Source organism: Canis aureus, unplaced genomic scaffold (genome assembly GCF_053574225.1).
Source record: "Canis aureus isolate CA01 unplaced genomic scaffold, VMU_Caureus_v.1.0 ptg000132l_RagTag, whole genome shotgun sequence".
Taxonomy (NCBI): Eukaryota; Metazoa; Chordata; class Mammalia; order Carnivora; family Canidae; genus Canis; species Canis aureus.
In genome coordinates this window covers 542,102-562,467 of record NW_027554443.1, presented here as the reverse complement: position 1 = coordinate 562,467, position 20,366 = coordinate 542,102, and the positions used below count along the sequence as shown (strand labels likewise).

At 37.4% G+C, this 20,366-nt stretch overlaps 1 protein-coding gene and 1 long non-coding RNA gene across 20 annotated transcripts in view; one reads left to right on the top strand and one right to left on the bottom strand.

Annotated features, from left to right (window-relative positions):
* Positions 1–20,366, bottom strand: part of LOC144309644 (outer dynein arm-docking complex subunit 2-like) — a 266,940-nt gene that overhangs the window by 212,842 nt on the left and 33,732 nt on the right. For 15 of the 18 annotated variants that reach the window (XR_013375578.1, XM_077890722.1, XM_077890721.1 and 12 more), the window contains 6 exons: positions 18,981–19,241; positions 12,729–12,886; positions 9,669–9,861; positions 8,939–9,045; positions 8,624–8,760; positions 6,184–6,300 (listed from right to left, as the gene is read on the bottom strand). Coding sequence is in view for 17 of the 18 variants with exons in the window: in XM_077890722.1 (XP_077746848.1) it covers positions 6,184–6,300; positions 8,624–8,760; positions 8,939–9,045; positions 9,669–9,861; positions 12,729–12,886; positions 18,981–19,204 (936 nt within the window). In the remaining variant the exon portion in view is untranslated. Of the gene's footprint in view, positions 1–6,183; positions 6,301–6,526; positions 6,667–8,623; positions 8,761–8,938; positions 9,046–9,668; positions 9,862–12,728; positions 12,887–18,980; positions 19,242–20,366 lie in introns of those variants that run through there. The other 3 variants (XM_077890730.1, XM_077890734.1, XM_077890735.1) reach the window with 3 other exon arrangements.
* Positions 6,694–8,734, top strand: LOC144309645 (uncharacterized). 2 transcript variants are annotated; one of them, XR_013375580.1, is made up of 3 exons: positions 6,694–6,784; positions 7,232–7,347; positions 8,375–8,734. It is a non-coding gene; the product is annotated as an uncharacterized LOC144309645 (long non-coding RNA). The 2 variants fall into 2 exon arrangements; XR_013375579.1 differs by having other exon boundaries at positions 7,232–7,897; positions 8,476–8,734.

Genomic DNA, 20,366 nt, shown 5'->3' with positions numbered 1-20,366 from the left:
TGAGCTTTGTTCCAGAAATGTATGGTTATTTTTTAAAGCTCATCAATGTAATTTATTACATTAACAAACTAAGAAAGAAAAAAAAAACATGTAATTTTCTTAATAGGTAATCATTTGGTAAAATCCAACATCCATTCCTTTTTGTTTTGGTTTTATTTAAATTTAAATTAGTAAACATACAGTGTATTATTGATTTTGGGGTAGAATTTAGTGATTCATCAGTTGCATATAATACCCAGTGTTCACTACATCAAATGCCCTCCCTTAATGCCCAACATCCCATTCTCCCATCCCCCACACCCACCTCCCCTCCAGTAACCCTCAGTTTGTTCTCTATAGTTGAATCTCTTATGGTTAGTCTCCCTTTCTGTTTTTATCCAATATCTATACCTAATAAAAGTTTTCAACAATCTGAAATAAAGGGGAACTTCTTCAATCTTATAAATGTCATATACAGCTAACACATACTTAATAATGAGAAACTGAAAGTTTTTCCTTTACCACCAGGAGCAAGAGACTACTTCTATATAATTCTGTGCTGGAGGTTCCAGATAATGCATTAAGAAAAGACAAAAAAAGGCACTGAGACTGAAAAGGAAGAGGCAAAATGATCATTATATACAGTCAATATAATCACATACATAGGAAACCCTCTGGGATCTATGAACCAGACACTAAAACTAGTAAATGTTTCAGAATATAAAAATGATATATAAAAATCAAGTGAATTTTTATATAGTAGCAACAGATAATCACAAATTAAAATTTTAAAACTACCATTAACCGTAGCCTTTTTAAATAAAAATTCAACTTTGAAGTTAGATTCAACTTTGAAGATCTAACTAGCTTTATTAATTGATTCATGAAGCCAGCAGCATCCCATGTAGCTAGCAGACAAATGTTCCACTGAGCTAAACAAAAGAAATAATTTTAAAGGCAGAGAGACCATTTGAAAAAAGGAATTTATTAGCAAGGAATGTATTCTTTAGACAAGGTTGCCCTCTTAAGAGAAGCAGAAGGGGTAAATCAGTAAATATCCTAGTATTGACCAGGAAATTCCAATTGACTTGTTATAAGTTACATTCCTGGGTGGTTGAAATTGCAGTTATTTAGGTATAAATAATAATAATATAATATAATATATAATAATATAATTCTTGAGTGTTGACTTGGCCTAAGTAATGCCACTTTGGGCCTGTGGTTTTCTTTTTTAACACTCTTAAAATATGAAATATTTATAAGTAGGTTTCACGAGATATATGCAAGACCTGTGCATTGAAAATTACAAAATATTGCTGAGAAACTGAAGGCCTAAATAAATGGCGAGACATACTCTGTTCATGGATTGGAAACCTCAGTATTGTTAAGACATTAGCTCTTTCTAAATTGATCTATAGATTCATCATAATCTCAACCATAATTCTTTCAGGCATTTTTTAAAAGATTTTATTTATTATTTATTCATGAGAGACACAGAGAGAGAGGCAGAGACATTGGGAGAGGTAAAAGCAGGCTCCATGCAGAGAGCCTGATGTGGGACTCGATCCCGGGACTCCAGGATCATGCCCTGGGACAAATGCAGGCGTTCAACTGCTGAGCCACCCAGGCATCCCATCTTTCAGGCTTTTTATGAAGAAATTGACAAGCTGACCTTAACATTCTAATGGATATGCAAAAGATGTAAAATAGACAAACAAGTTTGAAAAAGAAAACATTGAAGGACATATACTACCTGACTTCCAGACTTATTATAAAGCTACAATAATCCAAAGAGTGTGCTACTGGTATAAAAATAGACAAACAGATCACACCCATACAAACGGACAACTGATTTTAGACAAAGGTATAAAAGTAATTCAATGGAGAAAGGATGGCTTTTTCAACAAATGGTGCTGGAAAAACTAGATATTTATATGCAAAAGAAAAAAAAAGAACTTTGATCCACACCTCATATTATGTACAAAAATTAAATTTAAAGGCCTTAATGTAAAACCTAACATTTGAAAACTTTTAGGAAAAAAACACTGGAGAAAATCTTTCTGATACTGGGTTTGGCAAAGCTTTATGAGATACAACACTATAAAGAAAAAATTAACAAGTTGGACTTCATTAAAATTGAGGACATTTGCTCTTTGGAAGATATACTGATTGGAGAATGAAATGACAAGCCACAACCAGAAGATCATATTTACAAGCCATATATCTAATAGATTACGTAAGCCAAAAATATATATAAAAGAGCTCTTACAACTCAGTAAAGAAATCAAACAACCCAATAAAAAAAAACTGGGTGAAAGATCTAATAGACATATATGATATATAAATGGCAAATAAACATATGAAAAAATGCATTCAAGAAATGCAAATTAAAACCCAGTGAGATATTAGTACACACACCTATTAGAATGTCTACAATTAGAGGACTGACCATACCAGTTATTGACGAATATACAGAAGAACTGGAAGTCTCATACACTGCCAGTGTGTATGTAAAATATTACCACCGCTTTGGAAAGCAGTTTACCCATTGCTTAAAAAGTTAAGCATGCAACCATATGATCTTGCTGTTTATTCCTAGATTTTACCCCAAGAGAAATGAAAGCATATGATCTGTGGAGATATACACCTGGAAATAAAATGTTAAAAATATGAGACCTTAAATTTTAAAGATATGTACAATGTTTTGAAAATAAAAGAATATTTGCAGGTGGGTGACAGAAAAGAAAATCAGAGGATCAATCTCAGAAGCCCAACACCCAACTAGTAAGAGAACAGAGAAGAAGGAATGATTAAAGATGTGATACCAAAAAAAGTATTTTTCTAGTTTTGAAGGACATATGTCATCATTAATGAAAAACAAACAAAACCAGCACCAACCATATCATCATTAAAATTACAGAACATCTGGAATAAGGATCCTAAAGGCTTTGTTAGATGGGAAAAGTCAAAACAGGCCACGTAGGAAAAAAATGCCTCTAAAATTCTAAGTAAAAATTGTTTTTGAACTATCATTATAGAAACAATAACAGAGAGAAAAATAAAGATATTTTCATATGCTAACCCTCAATTTTTTCCCTGTTATATGCCTCTTTTACTCAGGAAGCTCCACCAAAATGATGGGATATACCAACAAAAGGAAAACTAAATGGAAGGGAACTTCAACATAATAAAGACCATATATGAAAAGCCTACAGCAAATATCACATTCAGTGGTGAAAGCCTGAAAGCTTTCCCCCAATATCAGGAATAAATATGGAGATAGTGTTCACTGCTTCTATTCAGTGCAAAATCCTAAAAGGTCTAGCCATAGTAATTAGACAAGAAAAAGAAATCTAAGCGGCACCGGGCAGGCTAGGAAGCCTGCCTCTCCCTCTCCCTCTGCCTGCTACTCCCCCTGCTTCTGCTCGCTCGCTCTTTCTCTCTCTCTGTTAAATAAATAAAATCTTAAAAAAAAGAAAAGAAAAAGAAATTTAAAAACACGCAAATTGAAAAGAAGTAAAACTATTTGCAGATGACATGATCTTTTATGTAGAAAGACCTAAAGATTAAAAAAAAACTGAGTTAATAAATGAATTCAGTAAAGTTGCAGGATGTGATTTTGAATTTCACATTCAAAAGCCAGATCTGATTTCAACACTAAAAAAAAAAAAACAGTTCCATTTCTCCTCATTAGCAGTGAACAATCAAAAAGGAAATTAAGGAAACAATTCCATTCAATAGCATCCAAAAGAATATAATGCTTAGAAATAAATTTAACCAAGGAGGCAAAAGAAGACACTGAAAACTATAAAACACTGCTGATAAAAAAAGTTAAAGGAAACAAAAACAAATGGAAAGACACCCCATGTTCATGGATTGGAAGAAATAATATTGTTAAGACAACAATGTTATACAAAGCAATCTATAAATTCAATGTAATCCCAATCAAAAGCCTAATGCTGTTTTTTTGCAAAAATGGTAAAACCAAACCTAAAAGTCAAGGGAACCTAAATAGCTAAAGCAGTCTTTAAAAAACAAGAACAAAGTTTGAGGAGTCATACTTCTCAATTTCAAAACTACCACAAAGATAATCAAAATAGTATGGGACTTGTATAAGGGCAGACAAAAAATAATAGAATAAAGAGTCCAAAAATAAACCTCTACATCTATGGCAAATTGATTTTCAACAAGGATACCAAGAACTTTCAATGGGGAAAGAACAATCTCTTCAACAAATGGTGCCCGGAAAACCGGATATCCACATGCAAAAAGAATTAAATTGCACATTACTTTACTTACACCCTATACAAAACTTAACTCAAAATGAATCAAAGACTTAGAGATAACACCATGACATTATTAGATGAAAACAGGGCAAATCTTCATTACCTTGGCTTTGGCAATGGTTTCTTATGATACCAAAAATATAGGCAAGAAAAAATGTATTTGTTGGACTTTATCAAAATTAAAAATGTTTGTGCATTAAAGAACACTATCAAGATGAGTGAAGACAACCCACAGAATGGGAGAAAATATCTGCAAATATTCTATCTGATAAGGGATTAATAGTCACAATATATAAAGAATTCCTACAACTCAACAACAAAAGACTACCCATTTTTTAATGGGCAAAGGACTTGAATAGACATTTCTTAAAATAAATATACAAATTCCCAATAATATGGAAATATGCTAAACATTACTATTAGGGAAATGGAAATCCAAACTATAATGGAATACCATACTTCATACTTACTAGGATATCTATCATAAAAAAACACACAATCACACACAGAAAATAACAAGTATTGGTGGTAATGTGGAGAAGCTGGAATCCTTCTACAGGAGCATAAAATGGTTCAATCTAGGTACAGTTTGGTACTTCCTCTAAAAGTTAAATACAGAATTAGCATATGACACAGAAATTCCACTCCTAGGTAACCTCCAAAATTAAAACAGGGACTCAGTTACTTGTAAGCCAATATTTATAGCATTTTTCACCATAATCAAAAAGTGGAAACAACCCAAGTGTCCAACAATAGATTTACTGATAAACAAAATGTGGTTATATACACGAATGGAATATTATTCAGCCACAAAAAGGAATGAAGTTCCGACACATGCTACAACATGGATGGACCTTGAACATATTATGCTAAATGTAATAAGCCAAGCACCAAAGTACAAATTTACGATTCCACTTCTCTGAAATACCTAGGAAAGGCAAATTTATATTTGATTAGAAATCGAGAAACCAAAAAGTAGATTAGAGGTTCCTAGGAGCTGGGGAAGTAGGCATGAGGAGGTTACTGCTTAATGGGAACAGTTTTAGTTTGAGATGATGAAAAAGATTTGGAAATGGACAGTAGTAATGGCTGCACATAATTAATGCCACTCAGTGATACACTCGAAGTAGTTAAAATGACAAATTTTATGTTTTGTACAGGTATATTATAACAACAACAAAGGAAAACTAGAGTCCAGGAAATAGGTGATCAAACACCAGGGGAAAAAAACTCACAGGATGATGACAGAGAGACGTTTCAGGACAAGAGCAGCAGCAGAATAGTAAGAAAATAGAGTGCTCTGGAAGTGGCAGTGTCAGAAGGAAAATAACAGATCTGATAAACTGTCTGATGTAGGATTTGTGGAATTGACATCATCTTGAGAATCAGCCTGGGGCTTAAGTGTATCACTTTAGTATTTCTTGCATATTGCTTCTTACCCACATCAGCTTCAATCAAGATTTAATAACTGTATTAACTGATTCCTTTGTCCACCTCAAAAACTATTTCAAAAACCATGCAAGACACAGAGAAAGTACAGTTCTTATGCATATGCAGTTGACACACTTACTGAGACAATCCAACTAGTTAGTAATCATGGGATGCCCAGAAAAGATAAAAATAATCAAAACATCTAGGCTTCATTAACAGGGATGACTGCTTTGTTCTTAGCATTATAAATTCAAAAGGAAAGATAAAAAGTGCTTTTTTAGAAAGCAATCTGACATATTTTACACCTATTACCTAAAGAGGTTCAGAAACTTCCTTGAAGTACTCCACTTATAATATTTCTTATGTAATATATTGTGAAAAACTCTCTAAAAATTATAAACAGGGTCCAAAAATAGAATTATTCTCAACAGAAGGTAACATGTCAAGTAACACTATGCTATGATATTTCAAGATTCTGTAAACTTACCTGTTTAAACATATTTTCTGAAAATTTTGCCGATTTTTCTTTTAAAAATGTGACAAGGTCTTTATAAATTTCACTTTTTCTCTCATAATTAATTTCCCCCTCATCTTCTGTTTTGCCCTTTGGAAGAAAAAGTTTGGTGCAATTATTAATGTAGTAGCATTTGAACCTGATCAATACATCACAACCCAAGGCCACATATTGTTTTCTTCTCTCGAGGATCCATGTGGCAGTTTTTATACATCAAAAATATGGGCAGAATTCTTCCTTCTTAAAGTTATCCATTTGTCCGTCCATCCACTCATCCACCCATCCATCATCCATACATTATGCTTTTACTGAGTACCTCCTATATGCATGTAGGGCATTTTGCTAGTTAGCAAAGAATGGAGAGCTTCCTTCCCTCTGCACTCCTCTAATGCAAAAAAACAAAACACACACAAAAAAAAAACATTATGACTTCAAGAGAATCTGATGAAGTCATAAAAGGTCCCAAGATTAGAATGCCACCATAGAAAAGCTTGTTTCCATTTGTCACACTCTGTTCTTGTTCTGTGTGTAAAGAGGTTGCTATGGGATTATTTTCTAGAGTTACAACCTCCATGTAAGCACCTGACACTCCAACCTTTTTCTCCATACCTCTTTCTTTTTGTCTCTTTCCTTTCGTCACCTATCCTAATAGAAAAGATTTGGCTCTGCCTTAACCAAATGTATATATAAAAACCCATAGTGTGCTTTTTATATATACGTAACCACACACATACACAAAACATCATATACACCCATATAACTCAGGCGTGCCATGCATTTTGTCGTAATTATTGAATCATGTTCCTTATCTTTCATTCTTGAAATTGAGAGGAACACTTAGATATTTCCATATCAAATAAAGGTATATGTAGATTAGTAGCTCTTGATAGGAACAAAGTGTCCTTGCCCCACTCTAGAAGGTCAAAGTCTCTTATTTTCTGATTGGAAATTTCACTTTCTTAGAGTATCAAAACAAACCAAAGGCTAAATCATATTTAGCTCATCTCCCCCCTCTGTGCAGATATAATCTGAGAAGATCATGCTGAGAAGAAATGCACCATAAGGCAAGTCAGATGAGATGCTTGCTGGTCATCAAGAAAGTGGCACTCACATTTTGAAGCCAATCCAAACCAAGAGGTAGCAATTCTCCCAACAGTCCCCTGTGATGAGGAATCCCCACTAAGGATTTAGGTTCTCCCTGCAGATATTGCCTGTGAGGCCCCACATTACATTGAAGACACCAAGGGCAGGGTTGCCAAGGGGAAAGCTGACCACCTAGTAAGTTCAGTGAACAGGTATGAGACAAAAAATAAAATGTGTTCATGTGGAAGATTCAGAAGGCCACCACCCTGCTTAGTGCTCAGGGGTGGGAATCTGGAATGCTGTGTTTCTCCCTAGTCAGCTTCAGTTAGCAGCAAGTAAAAGGAAGACTGTAAAGCTGGAGGAGGGAGAAAGGGACTGCTCCCAGCTCCTCGTCCCCTGTCCCCAGCAGTGAACCCTGGCAGTGGCAGCTGCTTCCAGTAGCAACAGTTGGTTCCAGTTCCCAGGGGTTTTTCCCTATGTTCCCAGAACCTGGCTCATTACAACTCCTTAGAATCCCATTACAAACCAACCAGGTCTCCCTCTTCCAAGGTCTGGGTCTCAGCTCTGCTGGTTCTGCAAAGATCCTCTCCTCTGAGCTCCTGAGGTACCAGCTCCTGGGCATTGTACTCCTCTGACATCTGGGTGCCAGTTTCATGAGACCCCCTGTGCTCCAGCATAGCCTGGAAGCGACCATTCTTCAGAGATATGGATCCCAGCTCTGTGGGAGTCCCCCCTCTGAACTCCCAAGGGACCATAACCAATGTAAGCAGGGTCCCCTCCTCAGAGGTCTAAGTCCCAGCTCTGCAAGGACATCTTCTGAGACCCTAAGGAACCAGCACAGCCTGGTGGTGCTCCCTCACCAGACACATGGGTCCCAGCTTCTTGGGGGTGCTTCCTCCAAGCTCCCACATTTTAATTCCTTCCCTTTGTCCTCTCAACACTTAGGGCAAAAGCTATAGTTACTGCTTCTGTGTTACCTCAGCCACCTCTTATTTGCCCGAATACTTGTATAATTAATTAATTAATTAATTAATCAATCAATCAGTGAACTGATCGTTACAGAGGTTTTCATTTTATAAAGTGGCGTGGGTTCCTTTGACGGTCATTTCTTAGAAGACTGATTTAATGACCTGCAATGGGGAACACCGAGGCTCATTCTGAAATGGTTTTGGATTTGCTCAGCAAACACATAGCAAAGGGATCTGCTTCAACCCAACAGAACAGAATCGCATTTTCTGTGGCCATCAGCATTCAGTCCTGGAGACATGCCTGCATTTACAGAGATGGAGCCAAGCACCAAAGACAACATGGTTCTTAAAAAATTACTTACGCCATTTAAAAATACTCCTTCTGTACTACAAGTAACACACAGAGTTTCAACATCATGGGGTTTTACCAGCACGTAACAAATTTCCCCATGAATTTGTCTCCAAGGTGGGGCTCGACATCCATTTGAAAATTCATAATCTGAAACCAATTATCGATCAATTAAAAGGAGCTCTGAAAAATAAAATATGTTATCTTTAAAAAGAAATAAATATGATTACAGTTTTTTTCAAATACTCAATCCTAATGTAGCTATTGAAGCATTTGGAAATAATAATTATTTTACATAACACAAAGCAAATCTGAGAATAATAGAAACCTGAAGTATAGTCAATAGATTCCAAGACAGTTTGTTCTCCTTTTCCTGAGAAATGTTTCAGCAGTTTTATATCGTTCTTAACAGTTGTTGGGTTTAAACAGATTTGTCTGAAATGAATGATAAGAAATGCATTTTAACACTCTAAAAGAGAATCTCCAGAAAACAGATGAAAATATACCATTTTAGCAAGGGGGGGGCTGGTGGGAGGAGGAATATCACTTTTTATAATTAAAATTGTAGTCAAATTATACAACAACAAAAATGTTGCAGTTAGTTTTAGCTGTGTTATAGCCTTACAACACTGTCAAGACATCAAGAAACCAGTGATTCATATTTAATGCAACATTAAATAAATTCGTTTAAAAATTCATTTCATTTCTTAGTGGTAATAGCATAATACTAGAAAAAAAACTACAAAAATGAACAAGTTTTAAACCTTACAAAGTCTATATGATATTTGCATTACTATTTAACCATCTATTTAATTGTCTGAGGAGAGTGAAAATAACAAGGCCACTTCATGTCCTCAGAATCAGGTGAAACCCCATAGAAAGCTCTAGCAAAGCTAACAGTAAATCTTTACATTTTAGAATTAGAAATATCCATGCAATACCCTAAAATCTACTGTTAAATCAATAACAACTCCTATAATTTGTGTATGTTTAAAAAAATTCTGAAAGCATTTTTTGTAACTAACTTTTAGAGGTTTCTTTTTTCTAAAAAGACTCACAATGAAATACGTTTTAGAGAATGATTCAGTAGGTGCAGATCCAGTTGCTTAAGCAGCATGCCAACCTTCATCTTTATCTCACTCTCAGGATCTTCATCTTTGGTAATTTTATCAAGAATATTTACTCTGGATGTGTCTTCTTTCACCGTGTTATAATCCAAACCCAGGATTTTTGTTACAGGATCTCTGTTAGCTGATCAAACAAGTAAATAAATAAAAATGATTCTCTTGTCTTCTGTTGTAAGAAAAATAATGACTAACAAGTCCTCTGAAGCCCACCCAAATGTGCTTCCTTCATTAAGCTTTCTCTCATGGACCCAATTTGAATTAATCTCAACTTCTCAGATTCTACTGCATTTAGGAACTTTCTTGTACTCCTTGAGATTCTCTACCTTGTACTGCAGTATCATCTATCTATATCATATCTCTCATAAGACAAAGAACAAGACCTTCTTTTTTTTTTTCTTTTTTTTTAATTGACTGTAGGGCATTGTCCAGCATGGTCATTCAATTAGTGTATCCAGAACTGATTTGAAGATAGAGAAATACTGGTCTCCTTAGAAGAATCATCACTAGAACTGTGTGTGTGTACGTGTGTGTGTGTGTGTGTATGTAACCACTGAGGCTTAGTGTTCACAAATGCTTTCTTTCCAAAACAGCATGGTTTTCTCAGTCTAAAGATCTACCACCAGTCTTTTCCACCTGTTCAAAGTGCTTATATTTTCTTTCTTTTTTTTTAATTTTTTTTTATTTATTTATGATAGGCACGCAGTGAAAGAGAGAGAGAGAGAGAGAGGCAGAGACACAGGCAGAGGGAGAAGCAGGCTCCATGCACCGGGAGCCCGACGTGGGATTCGATCCTGTGTCTCCAGGATCGCGCCCTGGGCCAAAGGCAGGCGCCAAACCGCTGCGCCACCCAGGGATCCCTCAAAATGCTTATATTTTCTTTTTTTTTTTTTTTTAAGAAATATTCTTTTTTTTTAATATTTATTTATTTATTTATTTATTTATTTATTTATTTATTTATTTATGAATGATAGACACACAGTGAGAGAGAGAGAGGCAGAGACATAGGCAGAGGGAGAAGCAGGCTCCACGCACCGGGAGCCCGACGTGGGATTCGATCCCGGGTCTCCAGGATCGCGCCCTGGGCCAAAGGCAGGCGCTAAACCGTTGCGCCACCCAGGGATCCCAATGCTTATATTTTCAATGCCTTTTTATGTTCAAGTTGGAAAAACAAATCTGGCCAGTACTCACACACATACCAAAGTTACAGTGAAAAACTCCAATACTAATTCATGATCAAGGCTGACATAGGTGTGAAAGTAGACTCTAGAGATGGTTAAAACTCTAGAGATGGTTAAAAGAATTTGGTGAAAGCCAAAGAACCATGTAGTTGCAAGTGAGGAAGAAGAGGGCAAAGCCATATTTGGAAAGGAGGAATTTAAATAAGATGAAATATATATGTATTTGAACAAGGAGGCCCATGGGACTAGTTCAGAAAGCTCCACCTGATTGAAATGAGAGAAGCACAGTGATGGCATTAACTCTGCAGTGGGAGATGGACTCTGGCACCAGGAAATAGCAGAAAAGGCTTAGGGCTTCTTAGAAAAAAACACACAAGGGGAGGGGCAGGGAAAAGAGATCTAGGAATCATCTACTTTTTGAGCATCTCAATCATCCTTACAGCAGTCATCTCATTAAGACTCATGGAAAAAGGTATTATATGAATTCTGGGGAAAGACACAAACCTGCCCCCCAAATTGCCCTGCACCATGGAATCTGGACCCAAAACTAAGAGTTGTACCTAGAGCTCTTACAGAAAGGACAAAATGCAGCAAAGGATACACATTTAGCCAAACTAGATATATAGCAGCCAGTCTATGTATTAAGTTCATGCACTAAGTTGAAATTAATGCTATTACCAACCTCCTTGAATTCAACTTTACTCTTAAGATTTCATTCCTCCTCAGCAGGGTAGCTATGAGGTATAGATAGATAGATAGCCTAATAATGAAGAGTAGGCAAGAGAGAAGAAAAGGCTGCTGTCCTAAGGTTCACATCTTTTTTTAAAAAAATATTTTATTTATTTACTCATTCATTAGAGTCATAGGGAGAGAGGCAGAGACACAGGCAGAGGCAGAGGGAGAAGGAGGCTGCAGGCAAGGAGCCCGATGTGGGACTCTGATCCCGGGTCTCCAAGATCACACCCTGGGCTGAAGGCAGACGCTTAACCGCTGAGCCACCCAGGCATCTCATAAGATTTACATCCTAAAGAATATTTTTTTTAAAGGTTCATCTTCCCACGTCATAGCAGTAGACACAGCAAAGAATGATTAGAGGCAAGACCAGGCACCTCATGCTTGAGTCCTTCTAGTCACATGATTCCAAACAGGCAAAACATGTATATGACACCATTACGTACTGTTAGGTATTTCTACTCATAAGAAAAATTCAGAAAACAATTGCTCCAGGCAATTGGTCACATTCTTTTACGCATGTTAGATGCTTAGACAATAATGAAAATCTACATCCTTAATGAAGAGGAAAACGTTTCCCATTGAGTGAATGTAACTACCTCCACAAAGCTATGCAACCTACAAAGGAACATTACTGAGACCAATGGAAAGTGAGATTACTCTGGGCTATCTTTGCTGCATACATTTTAGAGGAAACCGAGCATCATCCGTCACAGCAGGCCTGAGGGTAGAGGGTGGAGTTTGGTGCAGGCCCCACTAATCTGTCTTCTCTCCTGTGTAGACCTTAGAGGATACAGGCCTCTGGTCTTTCCAGAAGTGAGGAAGCCTCTCTTTAAACCACATGCTAAAATTAGAAATCTAGAAGCTTGCTAGTGGTAAAGTATTAGGCCTTTCAGTTTAAAGTAGAAACTTGATATGAGCATGACATTCAGCCAAGAAAAATGAATGACATTTTTACAAAGTCGAACATAGGACTTTTTGCCTTTTAGGTCACGGAACTTTTTTCAAGAGACTGCAACTCCCCCTCCCCCATGATTATGTTTCTAAAAGTTCAAGTCATAGACTGGAGCATAAATATCACCTTTGATACAAGCCTGTGCTTCCTTCAGCTTTCTGTCTTTGGCAATAAGCAGCAAACGTGACAGCTGCCCCAAGCTCCTGATCTTAATGTGTGCCACAGAGAGGAACAGCAAAGGCTGCCCATCTTTATCAACTTCTTCTGACTTGACTGTTGTTTCACTAGGAAATAAAAATAAATAAATAAATAAATAAATAAAATCTTAAGCTTACCTGGATGCTAGTGAAGTTAAACATAAGACATTCTGACAAATCATCCCTCTGGCTCATTATAAAACACAAAATATAAGTACTTCTTGTTAAAAGCTCATGTCTTTTCCTCATTTGTCCACACTCAGATCCCTAAGTTCCCAGGCTTATTAGCAACCATAGTTAGCAACATGATATACCCAGGAAGAACATTTTAAGCCACGTCTTGAATACTTACATGAACTCAATCACAGTTTTTGGTTTTGTTTTTCTAACAATGTGTTGGACAACTTTAAAAAAATCACTGGTTCTACAGGACCATTCATGTTTTGGGGATTTCTAAAGTTATTTTATTTATAAAGTTTACACCACAGTAATTAGTGGTTAGAAATCTTCTTGGCTACTCTGTGTTTATGAACAAAAAGCTATAAAAAAGAGAAAGAGAGAGAGACAAACTAGGTTCCCTCTGTGGATGTTTTCCCACTCCAAACCCCCTAATTTGGTTTACTTTAGGATAATAAGCAGTTTTTCTAAATGGACTTTTCCTGATCAGAAATTTCTGGGTCTCCTAGATTTGTCTTTCTGCCCATTTTAATTATTTTTTTTAGGTCAGCATTTAAGAAATATTAAGATGTTTTTACGGCAGTGATATTTCTATAGATTTCTACCACGTACAACATTAACTAAGCTACCTAGGTTTTTATTAGATATGGATATCCCTGGAAAAACTGCTCTCCTCTTAAGACCTGATCTAACATATTTTAAATTGTAAGGCAGATAAACAGATGTGGTGTATTGCCAGTTCATCAGAAAAAGTAAACCTGACAGACTCAGACTCAGATGTACTACCAGCACGATTTCACTAGAAAAGGAAGAAGATAGAGATCATGGAGGCAGACTAGTGGCTTGCCACGGATGTCCACATCCTAACACCCGAGGCCCACAAATGCCTTATCTTACATGGCAAGAGAGACCATGCAGATGGATTAAGTTAAGGATCTTGAGATGGGAAGACTATTCTGAAATGTGCAGGAGGGTCAAGTCAGAAAAGCCAACGTGACATGGAAACAGGGTTCAGAGTAACACAGAGCCAGAAGCTATGGAATGTAGGTGGCCTCCAGAAGCTGGAGAAGACAAGAATGGATCTTCCTTCAGCCCCCAGAAGGAACACAGCCCTGCCAACGCCTTGATTTTAACCCTACACACTTATTTTAGTCTTTTCACCTCCAGAACCCTAAGAAATTAAATCTGCATTATTTTAAGTCACTAAGTATGTGAAAATTTGTTACAGCAGCAATAGGAGGCTAATACAGGGACTTTTACCAGGCTTTCCCACTGTTCTTCCAGCAGTAACTTTCATAGTAACTCACATAGGAAGTAACTTACATAGTAATTGTACACAGAAGGTACTCAATAAATAGAAGAGGAATAAACGAATAGAAGATTTCTAGGCTGACCAGTGATGTGTGTTGTATACAAAATGTGTGTTTTCTCTAAAATAAAGCTTTTGGAATAATGTCTTCAGGTTTGAGATTTCTTAAAGGTCTGTGCCAGGTTGGTCACATGTGCTAAGTGGATGATGACAAGACTAAGTTATAAGCTGACTGAATGCCAACAATATCAAGCCACTGAACTTGAGAAGGTGAAACTCCTGGTAAGATATGGGAGAAGTCAAGGGCACAGGACACATATTTCATTGCTCCCACCAGTTGAAGCCTGTAACTCAGCAAAGCAGTAGGAACTAAATGCCAGCTCCAGGGAGGATGTGGAAGAGCAGGTTTGTTTCGGGGTTTGCAGTTTCTAATACTGGAAGAAAGAGATTCTGGAAAGAAAAAATACTATGCCCATCTTGTGAGGTCAAGATAAATGTGCTGCAAATGAAATCCACTGACCTGATCAAAAGACTTTCAAACTGTAATTGTGGAGGGCAGCTGAAAATACTATAGCTTTATGCTATAAGGTGAGAGAGCAGAAAAATGTCACATTTATTTCATCCCCAGTGTCTAGTTTAGTGTCCAGAACATAGTAATTACTCAATAAATGAGCCTAAAAAATAACAAGAGATATAAAGCTACAGTTGCAAAACTAGTTAGTAATTCTCAGGAACAAAAAACAAAGAGCTCAAGTAACAAACGTTATGGCCATCGATTTTAATAGCATAATTTGGACATTTCACCAAAATATGGGGCACCCATGTGGCTCTGTTGGTTAAGTGTCTGACTCTTGGTTTCTGATCAGGTCGTGATCTCAGGGTCATGAGATCAAGCCCTGGTTGAGCTCCACAGTCAGTGAGGCGTCTGCTTGTCCCTCTCCATTTGTTCCACCCCCCCATCTGCTTGCTCTCTCTCTCTCTCTCTCTCAAATAAATAAAATCTTTTAGAAAAGTTTTACCAAAACATAATAATTATCATCTCATAAAACAATACAATTTTAAGATCAGAGATCATGTAACTGATCCTTCATGACATTGATAAGAGAACTAGAACAAGAAGGTAAAAGGATCAAACAATGCCCATTACCAAGGAGTATTGGGAAGTCAACAATAAAAAAGATGCCTGTAGAGATTTACAAAAGAAAAAAGAAAACTAGGAATCAGAAAGGTATGAATTGTGAGGGCGGTGGGCAGGACAGGGGGAAGAGGGTCACTGCTCGGGGCTCAACTCCTCATCTACACAGCACTCTTACCAGGAGAGAATTTTGTCCCAACTCAGACATATCATTGAGACAGCAGAGAGACATTAGAAGCTAAAATATCACAGTATTAAAGCTGACATGAGTCAAAATCGTAATTTTACCAAAAAAGAAAAGAACTGATAATAACATTGTCACTAAGTGATTCTGAACACTTATCCAGTCTTTATATTTCCTGAGCTACATTCTAATGAGTCAAAGCAACTGAGCTCTGTATACCACCACCATATGGTGTTAATCATTGAAGGGTGTCATTTGTCCTTAGCTTACAGTGGACTTGGGTTTCATTCTGGAGTGTTTTAGAAAGATTAGTTATCTCATTCTGTCTGATAAGAACAAAAGCAATTGAAAATGGTAATACAAGGAGACCTATGATTTCCATTAGAATGAAAGTGGAGTTATTTTCCCCAAAACAATGAACATGGAAAGACGATGACCAGTGTTATTATAGAATGAAGGGTTGTACATTGGAAATGATTCTAAAAGAAAAGAGTAAGTCATCTAACATGTGGACAGTGCCATGCCTATCTACTCAACAATGATCTGCACAAAAGAAGATGGGTGACGACATGTAAAACCTTTTTTCAGTGCATGATGAGCAGATCAGTTTCAATGTCAGATGTCTGTTAGCCTAATTCAGAAGAAGGCTGATCAATTTTTTAAGGACTGCTGCAAAGAGTACATTTGGAGATGTGCAACATCAAATGAGAAATGAGGCCTCAAGTGCGAATATAAAAGAGATCAACAAAAGAGGGTAGCTTACTTACTTCAACAGACTTTCCATGTAAATAAAACTGACTTGTTTTGGAACAAAAGGCTGAGAGAACATATAGTCCCAAGAGGAAGAAGAAATATCCTAAAACATCCAATAATATTGTGGTTTGGTAGAAATGCATCCAGAGGCTCCAAACTCAAAGCCTTTATGATGACTTAGGTATCCATATTTATGTGGACTTACAGAGCTGAATCCTATCTGAAAGGACAGCAGTTGACCCTCCACCCTTTAAATAAATGAATAAAAGGTGTCCTAAGGGCCAGCAGCCTAAGCAAGAACAGTGCATGTGTACAAAAGGGCAAAGAATGAGGTAGCCGGGACTCTTTTAATGGTACGTTCTTCCAGCCATTGAGGGCATCTCTGGTCTATATCACTTTTGTTATGTTGGTGGACACAGCATACCAAGTGGCTATGGGTTGCTGACAGTTCTTTGGTTTGGGGGGGTGGGGGTAGAGCAAGGGGAGTGGTCAAGACTTGGATGTGTAAACATTTAGAATTTTCCATAACTACCAAAATCTCAGCTGTATCCTTTGCCTTCTTCAGGACTATCAGTACCCACCTGGTTTTCATCCAGCCACAATGGCATGGTTTCCTTCAACTACAACAAATGCTACTTTCAGACCCTCTTTTCCCTTCCGAGGTCAAAGATATCACCAATAAAAGTCAGAAATAAGAATAATGGATAGAAAAACTGGCCCAAGGAAAAGGTGTCCAGTAAATTTGACAGAAGGAAGACAATCAAGAGGTAGTTGGTTCAAAACATATATGTGCCAAAATGTTGAGACTTCCTGCTTAAGAGGGACCTCTATGCATAAAGACTGTATGAAAAAAAAAAAAAGACTGTATGCAGAGGTATAAGAATGGAAATAGAGCAAAAAGCAATTGGATAAGGATAAAGAAAGAGAAACAGTGATATGATTGAGGTATGTGTAACAGCCCACCTAAGTAGGTTGCAGATGTGGTCATGTTTGTCCTTGGAACACAAAATAAACAGAGGTAAGATACAATGACGCTCTTGATACTCTTATGACATCTGCTTTAAATTCATCTCTGTACTAAGTAGTTCATATGTTTTTGAACTATATGGTTTTGCAGATGAGTTCATCTTTCAAAGGTTAGAAAAAACAACATGTGACACTACACTGAACTTAAGTGGGAGCAATGAATAATGACAAGCACTTTGGGAGGAAGTGACCATAGGCAGAGTTAGAAATAAAATACAATTTTAGAAAAAGGCTTCAGGAAATTCAGAGAGAAGGTAGAGCATGACAACAGAACCAAACACTCCTGAAATACAGTTCAAAAAAGGTTTTTCAGTACTAAAAATGAAATTCAGAGTTTATTCTCACAAATAATCCCAAAGGGAAAAAGTGGAAAAGGCATGTATAAGAAGATTTGACTGATTAGTGACCTGTCTTTGATAATGTCACACTTTAAAAGTTCATATGCAAAATTAAGGAGGAACACGGTGGCAGAAAAGAGGATCCCGATGCCTGAAAGTGGAAAATAAACTGAAGCTGACCAAAACAACAAAAAAGATTTACATATGCAAATGTCAATTACTCCTATATAATTATGATTACATTTATATAAATACATATATATTTTTTATCTAAGCTCTCTAGAGCTAAGTTGACAGCTCCCTGTTTGAGGTAGAGGTAGGTTTTTCTTAAATCTCAGATTTGGAAGGTTCTCATTTGAGGACAATGCTAATTGCTAATTAGCCTCTCCCATATATTGAGGGAAATTTACCACTCCCCAGGAATTAATAGATTTTAATACCAGAAGGGATTTTGCCTATAGCAGAGGTCACAAAACCAATGCCTACTGACACCTGTAGGGTTGTATAGATGAGTGGAAAGCCCAAACATAAAGCAACAACAATTGTTGGAGTGTGGTGAACTCAAGAATGCATCCCCTATCAAAAGAAATTCAAATCAAAATTTAAAAATTAGGAGTGCCAGGGCACCGGGGTGGCTCAGTGGTTGAGCATCTGCCTTCAGCTCAGGTCATGATCCCAGGGTCCTGGGATTGAGTCTCACAACAGGCTCTCTGTAGGGAGCCTGCTTCTCCCTCTGCCTGTATCTCTGCCTCTCTCTCTGTGTCTCTCATGAATAAATAACATCTAGATAGATAGATAGATAGATAGATGATAGATAGATAGATAGATAGATAGATAGATAGATAGATAGATAGATAGAAAGAAATAATTAGGGGTGCCTGGGTGGCTCAGTCGGTTAAGGGTCTGCCTTTGGCTCAAGTCATGATCTCAGGGTCCTGGGATAGAGCTCAGTGTCTGGCTGGCTCCCTACCCAGCCAGGAGTCTGCTTCTCCCTCTGCCCCTGCCCCTGCTCATCTTCTCTCTCTCTCTCTCTCTCATAAATACATACATACATACATACATACATACATACATACATAATTTTGTTGTGCTAAACAGAATGTTCCCAGATTTCAGCAGAGTGCCTCCTGATTGCAATTCCTGGGTCAGAATATTTCTGAGATTCACAGATGTTAAATTACTTGCCCAAAACCTACAACTCATTTATCAAAATATGTACAATAAAGACATTAAACTCTAGAAGCTCTTTACCAGCTTACCTGACAATATATCCTGATTCAAATGCTGAGGGGTCCAAGTTTGTTTTCCATTCAAGTGGTTCTACAAAAACATATTTTGCTTCTTGAGGATGTTTGTAGATAAAACTCTCCACAAACATCACAATTTCTTTCAATATCACTTCATTCAGTGGAGTAATTTCCAGGGTTCTGGTCCCATATCCAGCAGCAGTCCACTGTGCAGACCTTGTCAGAGCCACCCCCATGCTCAGTCAATGCTCAGATCTGAGCTCACCACACACCCTGCATCAGAGTGGAAAGAGTTAGAAACACAGGATGGCAATCACCTTTTTCCTGGAACCGTTCTCACTTTCAAGCCTTTAAGCCATCCAACACATATTCTGCTTCTTAATCTTAGTGGTCAATTTTTTTTCATCATCAAATTGCTCCTTAATGCAACAGAAATATTCATTTTTACTGGGCTAGCTCTAAGTAAAACTGACAGGCACTTGGATTTTCTAGTATCTATTTGCCCTAAGCAAATAACTTTCTCATTTCCCTGGGCCCCAGAAAGAAAAGCTCAAATAACTGGGCAGAAAACAGAAACAGAAAACTCCCAACAGTGGAAGGAAGAGCTGGGGGAAGATGGCATCAAGGCCTTTGGTCCAACAGGTTTGCTGGAGCCAAAGGCTCTTCTGGGCTGGGCAGTGCATAATTTAGAACCATGCTGTCAAACTGAACTCTGTTATTCTGACTTTCTTTAAAAAGAGAACATTATCTGCAACATTGAGTAAAAGCCGAGTTAGCAAGCAAGTTCTCACTGTGAACATTTAAGGCTTTTTTTTCCCTGATAGTCTATACTTGTTTGATTTTTCACTAATAGGATCATGAAAGGCTTCCTTCCAGAATATTAGAATGGTGATAAAGTTAAATATAGAATAGAATTAGCTTTCCCCCATTATTACTAAAGCTCCGAAGTACCAGGACCCTTCGGAAATGACTTGGGGATTTTGGGTTTTGTACTGCACTAAATCTAGTAACAGGATATCTAGATCAGTGGCTCTCAATGAGGCAATACTCATAATTCAGAAATATTATTAAGGATATTTCATTATCAAAATGATAGGAAGGGGACATCATTGGGATTTAGTAATGAGGACCAAGAATGTCAGACATCAGGGCACCCGGGTGGCTCAGTGGTTGAGTCTGCCTTTGGCTCAGGGTGTGATCCTGGGGTCCCAGGAGCGGGTCCTGGGATTGAGTCCCGCATCAGGCTCCCCACAGGGAGCCTGCTTCTCTCTCTGCCTACGTCTCTGCCTCTCTCTGTCTCTCATAAATAAATAAACTCTTAAAAAATAATGTCTGATGTCCTGCAATGTGCACAACAGTCCCCAGACAGAATTATACTACACTCTTTAGGCATCTGGT